We start from the raw sequence: 13671 nt of genomic DNA, 5'->3' as shown, positions 1-13671 counted from the left end.
TGACTTACTCCCCTTCATTCTTCCCCTCCTGCTATCTTCTTCTTTTTCTTTTTTTTTTATACATGTGTTGCATTATTTGTTTCAGAGGCACAGATCTGTGATTCAAAGTCTTGCACAATTCACAGCACTCACCATAGCACATACCCTCCCCAATGCCTATCACCCAGCCACCCCATCCCTCCCACCCCCCACCACTCCAGCAACACTCAGTTTTTTTCCTGAGATTAAGAATTCGTCATATCAATGAGGTCATGTGATACATGTCTTCCTCTAATTGACTTATTTCACTCAGCATAACACCCTCCAGTTCCATCCACGTCATTGCAGATGGCAAGATCTCATTCCTTTTGATGGCTGCATAATATTCCATCGTGTATATATACCACATCTTCTTTATCCATTCATCTGTCGAGGGACATCTTGGCTCTTTCCACAGTTTGGTTATTGTGGACATTGCTGCTACAAACATCAGGGTGCACGTACCCTTTCGGATCCCTACATTTGTATCTTTGTGGTAAATACCCAGTAGTGCAATTGCTGGGTCGTATGGTAGCTCTATTTTCAACTGTTTGAGGAACCTCCATACTGTTTTCCAGAGGGGTTGCACCAGCTTGCATTCCCACCAACAGTGTAGGAGGGTTCCCCTTTCTCCGCATCGCTGCCAACATCTCTCGTTTCCTGACTTGTTAATTTTAGCCATTCTGACTGGTGTGAGGTGGTATCTCATTGAGGTTTTGATTTGGATTTCCCCGATGCCGAGGGATGTTGAGCACTTTTTCACGTGTCTGTTGGCCATTTGGATGTCTTCTTTGGAAAAATGTCTGTTCATGTCTTCTGCCCATTTCTTGATTGGATCATTTGTTCTTTGGGTGTTGAGTTTGATAAGTTCTTTATAGATTTTGGACACTAGCCCTTTATCTGATATGTCATTTGCAAATATCTTCTCCCATTCTGTCGGTTGTCTTTTGGTTTTGTGGACTGTTTCTTTTGCTGTGCAAAAGCTTTTTATCTTGATGAAGTCCCAATAGTTCATTTTTACCCTTGCTTCCCTTGCCTTTGGCGATGTTTCTAGGAAGAAGTTGCTGCGGCTGAGGTCGAAGAGGTTGCTACCTGTGTTCTTCTTTAGGATTTTGATGGACTCCTGTCTCACGTTTAGGTCTTTCAACCATTTGGAGTCTATTTTTGTGTGTGGTGTAAGGAAATGGTCCGGTTTCATTCTTCTGCATGTGGCTGTCCAACTTTCCCAACACCATTTGTTAAAGAGACTGTCTTTTTTCCATTGGACATTCTTTCCTGCTTTGTCGAAGATGAGTTGACCATAGAGTTGAGGGTCCATTTCTGGGCTCTCGATTCTGTTCCATTGATCTATGTGTCTGTTTTTGTGCCAGTACCATACTGTCTTGATGATGACAGCTTTGTAATAGGGCTGGAAGTCCGGAATTGTGATGCCGCCAGCTTTGCTTTTCTTTTTCAATATTCCTCTGGCTATTCAGGGTCTCTTCTGGTTCCATACAACTTTTAGGATTATTTGTTCCATTTCTTTGAAAAAAGTGGATGGTATTTTGATGGGGATTGCATTGAATGTGTAGATTGCTCTAGTTAGCATTGACATCTTCACAATGTTTGTTCTTCCAATCCATGAGCATGGAATATTTTTCCATTTCTTTGTGTCTTTTTCAATTTCTTTCCTGAGTATTTTATAGTTTTCTGAGTACAGATCCTTTGCCTCTTTGGTTAAATTTATTCCTAGGTATCTTATGGTTTTGGGTGCAGTTGTAAATGGGATCGACCTCTTGATTTGTCTCTCTTCTGTCTTGTTGTTGGTGTATAGGAATGCCACTGATTTCTGTGCATTGATTTTATATCCTGCTACTTTACTGAATTCCTGTATGAGTTCTAGCAGTTTTGGGGTGGAGTCTTTTGGGTTTTCCACATACAGTAGCATATCATCTGCAAAGAGTGAGAGTTTGACTTCTTTGCCGATTTGGATGCCTTTGATATCTTTTTGTTGTCTGATTGCTTTTGCTAGGACTTCTAATACTATGTTGAATAGCAGTGGTGAGAGTGGACATCCCTGCCGCGTTCCCGACCTTAGGGGAAAAGCTATCAGCTTTTCCCCTTTGAGAGTGATATTCGCTGTATTTTTTTCATAGATGGCTTTTATGATATTGAGGTATGTACCCGCTATCCCTATACTCTGAAGAGTTTTGATCAAGAAAGGATGCTGTACTTTGTCAAATACTTTTTCTGCATCTACTGAGAGGATCCTATGATTCTTGTTCTTTCTTTTGTTAATGTATTGTATCACGTTGATTGATTTGCGGATATCGAACCAACCTTGGAGCCCAGGGATAAATCCCAGTTGGTCATGGTGAATAATCTCTTTAATGTACTGTTGGATCCTGTTGGCTAGTATTTTGGTGAGAATTTTTGCATCCATGTTCATCAAGGATATTGGTCTGTAATTCTCCTTTTTGATGGGGTCTTTGTCTGGTTTTGGGATCAAGGTAATGGTGGCCTCATAAAATGAGTTTGGAAGTTTTCCTTCCATTTCTATTTTTTGGAACAGTTTCAGGAGAATAGGTATTAATTCTTCTTTAAATGTCTGATAGAATTCCCCTGGGAAGCCATCTGGCCCTGGGCTTTTGTTTGTTGGGAGATTTTTGATGACGGCTTCAATTTCCTTAGTGGTTATAGGTCTGTTCAGGTTTTCTATTTCTTCTTAATTCAATTTTGGTAGTTGATACATCTCTAGGAATGTACCCATTTCTTCCAGGTTATCTAATTTGCTGGCATAGAGTTGCTCTTAATATATTCTTAAAATTGTTTGTATTTCTTTGGTGTTGGTTGTGATCTCTCCTCTTTCATTCATGATTTTGTTGATTTGGGTCATACCTCTTTTCTTTTTGATATGTCTGGCCAGGGGTTTATCAATCTTGTTAATTCTTTCAAAGAACCAGCTCCTAGTTTCGTTGATCTGTTCTACTGTTCTTTTGGTTTCTATTTCATTGATTTCTGCTCTGATCTTTATTTTTTCTCTTCTCCTCTTGGGTGTAGGCTTTATTTGCTGTTCTTTCTCCAGCTCCCTTAGGTGTAGGGTTAGGTTGTGTATTTGAGACCTTTTCTGTTTCTTGAGAAAGGCTTGTATTGATATACACTTTCCTCTCAGGACTGCCTTTGCTGTATCCCAAAGATTTTGAACAGTTGTGTTTTCATTTTCATTGGTTTCCATGAATTTTTTTAATTCTTCTTAATTTCCTGGTTGACCCATTCATTCTTTAGTAGGATGCTCTTTAGCCTCCATGTATTTGAGTTCCTTCCGATATTCCTCTTGTGATTGAGTTCGAGTTTCAAAGCATTGTGGTTTGAAAATATGCAAGGAATAATCCGAGTCTTTTGTTACCGGTTGAGACCTGATTTGTGACCTAGGATGTGATCTATTCTGGAGAATGTTCCATGGGCACTAGAGAAGAATGTGTATTCCGTTGCTTAGGGATGGAATGTTCTGAATATGTCTGTGAAGTCCATTTGTTCCAGTGTGTCATTTAAAGTCTTTATTTCCTTGTTGATCTTTTGCTTAGATGATCTGTCCATTTCAGTCAGGGGGGTGTTAAAGTCCCCCACTATTATTGTATTGCTGTCAATGTGTTTCTTTGCTTTTGCTATTAATTGCCTTATATAATTGACTGCTCCCATGTTCGGGGCATAGATTTTTACAATTGTTAGATCTTCTTGTTGGATAGATCCTTTAAGTAGGATATAGTGTCCTTCTTCATCTCTTATTACAGTCTTTGTTTTAAAATCTAATTTGTCTGATAGAAGGATTGCCACCCCAGCTTTCTTTTGGTTTCCATTAGCATGGTAAATGGTTTTCCACCCCCTCACTTTCAATCTGGGGGTGTCCTTGGGTCTAAAATGAGTCTCTTGCAGACAGCATATCGATGGGTCTTGTTTTTTAATCCAATCTGATAGCCTGTGTCTTTTGATTAGGGCATTTAGCCCATTTACATTCAGGGTAACTATTGAAAGGTATGAATTTAGTGCCATTGTATTGCCTGTAAGGTGACTGTTACTGTATATTGTCTGTGTTCCTTTCTGATCTATGCTGCTTTTAGGCTCTCTCTTTGCTTAGAGGACCCCTTTCAATATTTCTTAGAGGGCTGGTTTCGTGTTTGCAAATTCCTTTAGTTTTTGTTTGTCCTGGAAGCTTTTCATCTCTCCTTCTATTTTCAATCACAGCCTAGCTGGATATAGTATTCTTGGCTGCAGGTTTTTCTCGTTTAGTGCTCTGAAGATATCATGCCAGTCCTTTCTGGCCTGCCAGGTCTCTGTGGATAGGTCTGTTGCCAATCTAATGTTTCTATCATTGTAGTTACATATATCTTCTCCCGAGCTGCTTTCAGGATTTTCTCTTTGTCTCTGAGACTCATAAGTTTTACTATTAGATGTCGGGGTGTTGACCTATTTTTATTGATTTTGAGAGGGGTTCTCTGTGCCTCCTGGATTTTGATGCCTGTTTCCTTCCTCACATTAGGGAAGTTCTCTGCTATTATTTGCTTCAATATACCTTCTGCCCCTCTCTCTCTTTCTTCTTCTTCTGGGATCCCAATTATTCTAATGTTGTTTCATCTTTTCGTATCGCTTATCTCTCGAATTCTGCCCTCGTGATCCTGTAGTTGTTTCTCTCTCTTTTTCTCAACCTCTTTATTTTCCATCATTTGTTCTTCTATATCACTGATTCTCTCTTCTGTCTCATTTATCCTAGCAGTTAGTGCCCCCATTTTTGATTGCACCTCATTAATAGCCTTTTTGATTTTGATTTGGTTAGATTTTAGTTCTTTTATTTCTCCAGAAAGTTTTTCTCTAATAACCTCCACGCTTTTTTCAAGCCCAGCTAGTATCTTTAAAGTCATGATTCTGAACTCTAGGTCCAACATCGTACTAATGTCCATATTGAGTAGGTCCCTGGCAGACGGTACTACCTCTTGTTCTTTTTGCTGAGGTTATTTTTTCCGTCTTGTCATTTTGTCCAGAGCAGAATAGATGAATGAAAGAACAAAATGCTAACAGGTTAACAACGTCCCCAGGAAACATACTCTCTACAAATCACAAAAGACCTGAAACCAGGGGAAAAGAAAGGGAAAGAAAGAAAAAAGAAAGAGAAAAAAAAAAACAGAAAGAAAAAGATAAAAATAAAAACAGAGCAATACAAAAAAAAAAACCAGAATGTGATCAAATATGATCAGGCTAGTGCATAGATCAGTGCCACACACTAGATTTTGGGTGTATTTTGGTCTGTTAGAAAAAAGGGCCTCCTAAAATTTTAAAGGAAGAAAGACTTATATATTTACAAAATAAGGGTTGATACAATGAAGGGATGGCAGATGACTGTAAAGATGAAAATTATAAAAGATTTTATAAAAGGAATTGATAAGATAATAAGTTGTTTGAAAAAAGAAAGAAGATTTTAAAAAAAAAGATGAAAAAATAAAAGGGAGAAAATGTGATCAGGCAGGAGACTAGAACAAAGCCATACACTAGTGATTTAGGGTATACTTTGATCTGTTAGGAGAGACTGTATCTCAAAATTTTAAAGAGAGAATAACTTATATATATATGCCAACAATAAGGGTAACTACTATGAAGGGATAAAATATGACTCTAAAAATGAAAAATAAAAAATGTTTTTTTTAAAAAGGGATCGATAAGATGTTGGTTGAAAAAGGGAAAAAGAAAAATAAAAAAAAAAACAGTTAAAAAATTAACTTGAAAAACTAATGAATCATGGTAAAAAAGCCATGAATTCTATGTGCAGTATTCCCCTAGCGCTGGAGTTCTCCCGTTCTCCTTGATTGGTAAACTTGGTCTTGGCTTGCTGGCTGTTCATGCTGATCATCTGGGGGAGGGGCTTGTTGCCCTGGTTCCCAAATGTCTTTGCCGGAGGCGGAATTGCCCCACCACCCTTGTTGGTCCGGGTTAAGCAAACCGCTCTGGTTTGATCTCAGGAGCTTTTGTTCCCTGCAAGCTCTCAGTACAGCTTTGGAGGACCAGGGTGAAAATGGTGGCCTCCCAATCTCCACCTGGAGGAGCCGAGAACTCGGGGCCCGCTCCTCAGTGAGCCCCCAGAGAAAGCAATCACTCCCGTCTCCCCGGTCTCCGGCCGCACTCTGTGCTCACCCGGCCTGTGACCGAGCATTTCTATGTCTGGCACCTGACCCCGTGTGGAGTCTCCAAACCCAGCAGATCCCTGTGGTGCGCTCCCGCGCCGCTCCTCCTGGGGAAGGAAGGGGAGTCTCCCTGGATCTGCCGCTTGTTGGGTCCCTGCTGGAGGAGCAGTGGCCTAACTGGGCTGCGGATCAGGGTTTATGGCAACCCCGAGCTGAGAGCCCGCGCCTCCGCTCCGTCTCTGCAGCTGGCTTCCCGGCTCCGATACCTGGGAGCTCTGCTGCACTCAGGCACCCCTGGTTTTTCTGTGACCCCGAGGGTCCTGAGACCACACTGTCCCATGAGGTTTTCACCCCCCACTTAGCCACTGGAGCGACGTCCCTCAGCGGAGCCGAGTTCTCAAAGTTCTGATTTTGTGCTCCGTGGCTCTAGCACTTGCCAGAAGAGGCCGACAGAGGCCCCCTCCCCCGCCGTCTGTCCTCCCGAATATCGCCTCGGATTCCCTTCTCCGCACGTCCTACCTTCCAGAAAGTGGTTGCTTTTCTGTTCAGTTGTTGCTATTCTTCTCTTTGATCTCCTGTTGAGTTCGTAGGTGTTCAGAATGGTTTGATCCCTATTCAGCTGAATTCCTGAGACCAGACAAAACCCAGGTCTCCTACTCCTCTGCCATCTTGCTCCGCCCCCTGAAAAAGTTTATATTGAAGACTATTATTTCCTCTCTGTTATCTGAACTTAGCCATAGGTGAACACACTTTTGCCTTTTGAAAAGTTTTGACATTTTCACCTTTGCCTCAGGCCTTGGACCTTGTCATGATGATCCATTCCTGCAGCCTGATTTTTGGAGAAATGTTCTCGAGGACTGATATTATGTCACTCAAAATACTCAAATTTTTTAAGTTTCTTTGAGCCAGTTGGTTGTTCCGTAACATGAAATAGGATTTATGTTTCTTTTGCTCACACTCATTCCTATTAATCACTTAAAACTTGGAAATGGAGGAAATGCAAGGCTGCCTGTCAATAGTTGAAGAAAGTGAGACTGAAAATTCTACCTTATCTTTCTTGAGGATCAAGGCTGGTGGAATTCACTGCCAAAGTTGTTGGATTTAGCCCTCCAGACTTGATTCATGGTTTTTGTTGCTTTCATATTTTATATACTTCGTTTTTTTTTGGGTCATCAAACTTGGTTTATGTTGGGATGTTATTCCAATGCTTACCCAGCAACTGAGAAAAATATATTCTTTGGAAGACCTTTAATATAAACATTAACAGTATCAATAAAATCATACTGCTTGTTCTTATTTTGTCATTTTGATCGTTAACACTTTACCATGAGATTATTTGAAATATGTTTTAATGATATGCTCTGCTCTTGCTTTTATGGATGCAGGCATAAAATGGGAATTTATGAACCATATAAACAAACTGAGATGAATATGGTAGAGATTAATAGGAAACTTACAATGGTGACAGTGATGTTTGCATATATGTGGGTGATATGATTGTTCATAGGCTACTTCAGGGGTAAGAGGGGTGTGTGCAGAAAACACTGGGTCTATTTTTGGTCACCAGCTTCTTAAGTCTCTTCTCAGTGGTTAGAAGCAGCAGTAGGAGGGGGCATAGGATGAAGGAATGGACATGTGGGAAAAACTTACGCTGCCAAGGATGTGCTTCTTTCTTTTATACTTATAGACCTGATGACTAAAGTGTTTTTGAACACAAAGGAGAGTTTTCCATAAGAGTATTTTTCTCTAAGGAACATCTTCATCAGTGAATTAAAGAAATTCTATACTCACACTATAGGGAGCAAGGTAAAATTGAGTGTGCATTTAAAAAAATGTTTCTTATTGCCACTAAGGTGGAATTAAAGGTAGAAATCAGATGGCCGTATTGGGTGCATTTTGAACACTGCTTTGTTTTTGCCCATAAAAAGAAAGTTTATTCCTAGACAAATTCAAAAGATCTCAAGCTGTTTCTGAATTTAGAACCTCATCTTTGGGCGCCTGGGTGGCTCAGTTGTTAAGCATCTGCCTTCGGCTCAGGTCATGATCCCAGGACCCTAGGATCAAGCCCCACATCGGGCTCCCTGCTCAGCGGGGAGCCTGCTTCTCCCTCTCCCTCTGCCTACAGTTCCCCTTGCTTGTGCTCTCTCTCTGTTTCAAATAAATAAATAAAATCTTTAAAAAAAAAACTTTACCTTTTTAAAAAGATATTTATTTATTTATTTATTTATTTATTTATTTATTATTTATTTATTTAGAGTGCAAGTGGGGGAAGGGGTAGAAGGAGAAGGAGAGAGAGAACCTCAAGAAGACTCCACACTGAGCTTGTGGTTTCATGAGCGGCTTTCATCTCACGACCCTGAGATCATGACCTGAGTTGAACTCAAGAGTCTGATGCTTAACTGACTGAGTCACCCAGCTGAATACTATTCATTTGTATTGCTAGTAATACTATTGCAATAACACTTATTTAAGTAATAATATATACTATATAGTAAATATAATAACTCATGTTTATTTGATTATTCATTTGCTTAGCATTTGTGTTACCTTCTGAACATGAAGCAAGAGCAAACTAATGATTGTCCACTGTGTTACTGTAATACCAGCTCTTCATCTAAATTATGTTTATATAATTATTCCAGGGAGTACATTCTCAGAATGGTCTTCTGTTATTGCAGGGATTTCAATTATGCCTCTGACCATATTTAATATAGCAATCATTAATGCCAGTATTTTCTACTTAATTAGAGTACAATTTTGGAATAGGTGTAGGGAAGAAGAGGTTTCTTAGGTTTCATAATTTTACTATTGATTCTCTCAATGATGTGACAATTAAATTTGATATCCAACCCAGCTTTAAATGACCATAGAATAACTTGGTAGGTAGGTTATCATAATCAACAACAGCATCATTTTTTCATTCCTTTTGACAAATAGCAAAACACCCAGTATAGTAGTAGAACACAGTGGTTCCCTAATTATATGCTGTAACCATGTCAAGCATTGCAGGAAATTTATGAAAGCCCAGGAAATGGTCCACATTTATGTTCTAGCCTTCTTAAACAGTAATGGTTCCCTGGCAGAATCTGCACTGCAACATGTGGGAGAGCATCAGGGCTCTGCATCGTTTTCCACGATCCCAGGGAAAGCTGGGACTCTTTGATCGTATTCTTTCTGGAGTAAATCACAGCAAACAATGATCTCCTTTGAGTTTTTCATTTATTTTGGTGGGCTATCCCAGTACAGTGTTTTCCCTGGATACCATCTTTGCAGGGCTATAACTTTCTGTTACAGGAGATAAAATAGGTCATGGACTGCAGCCCATAATAGTATTATAGGGAGTATAATCACAATGAGCTATTTCGCTGGGGAATGTAATGACGTAAAATGATCAGTCAGACAAAGCGAATGGTGTGGTTAAATGTTTCATTCTTGAAACAGAAATATATTGACCTAATGTGGCTATGGGCCTGAATTATGATTGCCTGGTGTACTAAACAAGTGTACCAAAGATTGCTCTGACTGTAACGTGTGGACTCTTGTTGCCAACAGCCCACTTCCTCTCACTGGTCTCCAAAGTGGGTTCTACTTCCTCAGACTTAAGAAGCAGAGTTTTTCTTCCGACGAATAACCAACATGCTTGTCAGGTATTTGAAAACATACAGCATTTTAAATACTTTTCACATTTGGGAACTTCTGTTTTATGATTGTTCGGACATTACTTATTTTTCGCAGATTGCATTTTATTACTTCTCCAGCCAAGTGAATGGCAAATTAATGGCTGGCCTTCAAACCACATGTGGTGGACCCATTCAGCATTTATGGCAAAACACAGCTGGGCTCCAGAATCAGTGGGAGAGAAAGGTCATGAACGTCCAGAGCAACCAGAAATTTCAAGTATGTGTGTTGTATTTTCTAACCATATCACTCCTTAACTGATGTGGGAAACAAAGGCAGAAGAAAAATTATTATATTTCCTTACTACCTACAGCCCATTGACAAGTCCTTGAAACAGGCAGAGTGACATTCCTCTAGGGACTCAGCTGCCTCGATGTTAATACTTTGTTAAGGGCAAAAGACAATCTTAGCCCAACCCCTGGGACCCTTTAAGTCTACTTTAACATATAAAAATTCCTTTGGAAACTTCCTTTATCTCTACCCCCAAGATACATGTTGGCAATCATCCCCCAAGCATATGACCCACCGATATACATCTGAAGGGTCTCATGACTCAGGTTTTATTAGACAGTAGTAAATGACATTTTCCCAACAATAGCTAGCCCTCTCAAGGTCCTAGAACCATGCTTCCAAAATTCCTTAGAGACTTACACTATCCCTAACCCCCTCCCAACTTGAAAGTATATAATGGGCCATTCCTCATGACCCCAGTGCAGCCCTTTCTGCCCATGGGTCTTGTCCCCATGCTTTAATAAAACTGCCTTTTTCCACCAAAGACATCTCAAGAATTCTTTCTTGGCTGTCTGGCTTCGAACCCTAACGCCTTTCCTATATCATTAAGAACAGATGAATTAAAAGTAGGATGACCACTCTCCCAGTTGGCTGAGAACTGAGGGATTTGCCAGGACTTTCAAGCACTGAAACCAATCTCAGGGAATTGGGATGTCCAGTCACCCTAAAAGACACCTTTAAAAGAAGGTTTTAAATTTATGTACAAAAACTAAAGCTGATATATATTCACATATATTTATATATCAGTAAACTCTATCTTTCTAATTATCTTCTTAATTTCTTAAATCCCCTTCTTTTTCTATTTCTCTTACTATTCCAACCTCCTCTTTCTTTTATTTCTTATTCTTGAGAATTGCTTATCTTCCAGACTTTTCTCATGCTTTTGAGAGAACAGGGTTATATTGGGAAATGAGGAATTAGACTATTTGACCTAAATACTAATTCCAAATGCTGTTGAAGTTCAATAATTGTCATATTCATTTCATGGCTAAACTCAAATTATTCAGTACAGCCTTTATTTTCCAAAATAACTTTGAGAATGAAAGCTCATGCAAGCCTATAAAAGACAAACTTATTTATTCAGCCTAATAAAACTTATGTATAGTGGAAATTATAATCTAATGATTATTACAGGAGTTCTTGGTAACGGATTGCATATTTTTACATTTGGGAGAGCCAAGAAAAATTTCCCATTAAAAACAGGTTCTTACAGCATTTTATTCTGAATGCATTTGCTTTTTTAAACCTGGTTTGCAGGCCAATTTAGCCAACTCGGCTAAAGCAGGTTTCTTTTATCATCTATTATTTGAATAGTATAATAATCAATTTTATAATTTTGATACATAGCAGAAAATCATGTGCTATGTGATGGTTGGACTTAGCACTTGCTTAACTATAGGGATTGAATTGGATTGAATTTTAACTTCAGTTATTTTGAGTGGTAAGAGGAAGGATGGGAGAATAAGCAGGATTTCTATTATAAAATTGAATTATAAACTATAAGAATGGTACATTTTCTTAATTGATCTGTCATAAATTCACTGTAGTTTGAAATTTCAGGCTTTTATAAACTAAATGGGGATCCAAAGAGGATCAGAGAAAGTCACTTCATAGATGGTTAAATGACACCTAGATGATAGGACTTTAGAGGAACTGTATGGTTGGAAACATAATTCTGTCATTTGAAGCTTTGCACTCCATTGAAGTTAAATATATTGGTGTGTGTGTGTGTAGAGAGGGGGGTGGCAGGGTATCTTAAGTCATCAGGCATTTAAGTCTTCCTGTGAATGATTGATTAATTTATTTAACAAAGACTCACTTGGAGCACTCAGGATGCACCAGGTGGGACTCAGGGAATGTTCCTAGTACATGTAAAGAATTTTCTATCAGCTTTGTTGAGCTATAATTGATATACGTGTAAGTTTAAGCTATGTAATGTGATGATTTGATGCATGTACATTGTGGAATGATTACCACTATAAAGTTAGTTAACATATCCATCACATCACATAATTACAGTTTTTATCATGCAGTAAAGACATTTAAGATCTACTCTCTTAGCAACTTGCAAGTGTGTAATACAGTATTATTAACTATATTCCCCATGCTGCTTATAGATACTCAGAATTTATTCATTTTATAGTTGGAAGTTTGTACCCTTTGACCAACATTTCCCCATTTCCCCCACCATGCAGACTCTGGCAACTAAAAATTACTCTGTTTCTGTGAATTTGGCTTTTATAGATTCCACATATAAGTGAATCATAGAGTATTTATCTTTCTGTGACTTTTCTCACTTAGCATAGTACCCTCAAAGTTCCAGCCATGCTATCATAAGGGATAAGATTTCTTTCCTTTCTTGGTTGAATTTGTATATATGTATACCACATTTTCTTTATCCATTCATCTGTTGATGGACACTTGGGTTATTTATGTCTTGGCTATTGTAAATAATGTTTCAATAAATATGAGAACGCAGATGTCTCTTTGAGGTAGTAATCTCATTTCTATTGGTCATATACCCAGAAGTGGGATTGCTGGATCATATGGTAGTTCTATTTTTAGTTGTTTGAAGAACTGCCATACTGTTTTTCATAATGGCTGTACCAGTTTACATTCCCACCAACAGTGAACAAAGGTTCCCTTTTCTCCACATCCTTCCAAACAAATTATCTCTTCTCTTTTTGATAATAGCCTGACAGGTGTGAGGTGATATATCATTATACTTTTGATTTGCATTTCCCTGATGATCAGTGTTGTTGAGTATCTTTTCATGTACCTGTTGGCTATTTGTATGTCTTCTTTGGAATGATGTCTATCTTTGGAATGATCTCTATTTTATTTGTGCGTTTTTTTTCCCCACTATTGAGTTGTATGAGCTTCTTATATATTTTGGATATTAACCCCTTATCTGATAGATAGTTTGTAAGGGGGAAGATTAATGATAGGCCTGTGGGAGAGAGACTATGTGTTCCTGGATTTGGAGTGTGTGTGTGTGTGTGTGTGTGTGTGTGTGTGTGCGCGCAGACTTAGAACTTTGAGCACCAATAATGCATCTAATTTGTAGAGGATATTCAAGTGTCATTAACTGCTAGAGAAGTTTCTAGTTTATTTCTTTTTTAAAAAGATTTTATTTATTATTTATTTGAAAGAGAAAAAGAGAGAGAGCATGAGTGGAGGGAGAGCATGAGTGGAGGGGGGAAGGGCAAAAGGAGAGGAAGAAGCAGGCTCCCCACTGAGCAGGAAGCCCAATGATGCGGGACTTGATCCCAGGACCTTGAGATCATGACCTAAGTTGAAGGCAGATGCTCAACCCACTGAACCACCCAGGCGCCCCTAGTTTATTTCTTAACATTTCTCTTCTTTCTCCCCATGTCTCTCTGTCTTCTCTCAATAACAAAGCAAAACAAAACAAAACACAAGAGGAAAAAAACGGAGCCAAGAGTGCTTTTGAGGGGATTGAGTCACAGTGACTGGATGCTGACGATGGACTTGCTGAAGTCCATTCTGTCCGTATGCTCACATAAACTTTAAT

General features: G+C 39.0%; 1 protein-coding gene across 4 annotated transcripts in view; it reads left to right on the top strand.

Moving 5' to 3' along the window:
• The window catches only part of MALRD1 (MAM and LDL receptor class A domain containing 1), an 835513-nt gene that overhangs the window by 43475 nt on the left and 778367 nt on the right, over positions 1-13671 (top strand). For all 4 annotated transcript variants that reach the window (XM_088025530.1, XM_088025529.1, XM_028114131.2 and 1 more), the window contains exons 3-4: positions 9720-9814; positions 9903-10064. In XM_088025530.1, the coding sequence (XP_087881656.1) occupies positions 9720-9814; positions 9903-10064 (257 nt within the window). The remainder of the gene's footprint in view (positions 1-9719; positions 9815-9902; positions 10065-13671) is intronic.

The sequence above is a fragment of the Eumetopias jubatus genome, unplaced genomic scaffold (assembly GCF_037043125.1).
Source record: "Eumetopias jubatus isolate StellerSeaLion01/CBP00866 unplaced genomic scaffold, mEumJub1_p1.0 scaffold_8, whole genome shotgun sequence".
In the NCBI taxonomy this organism is placed as follows: Eukaryota; Metazoa; Chordata; class Mammalia; order Carnivora; family Otariidae; genus Eumetopias; species Eumetopias jubatus.
The sequence above is the reverse complement of the archived record's forward strand: the minus strand, read 5'-3'. Positions and strand labels throughout refer to the sequence as shown.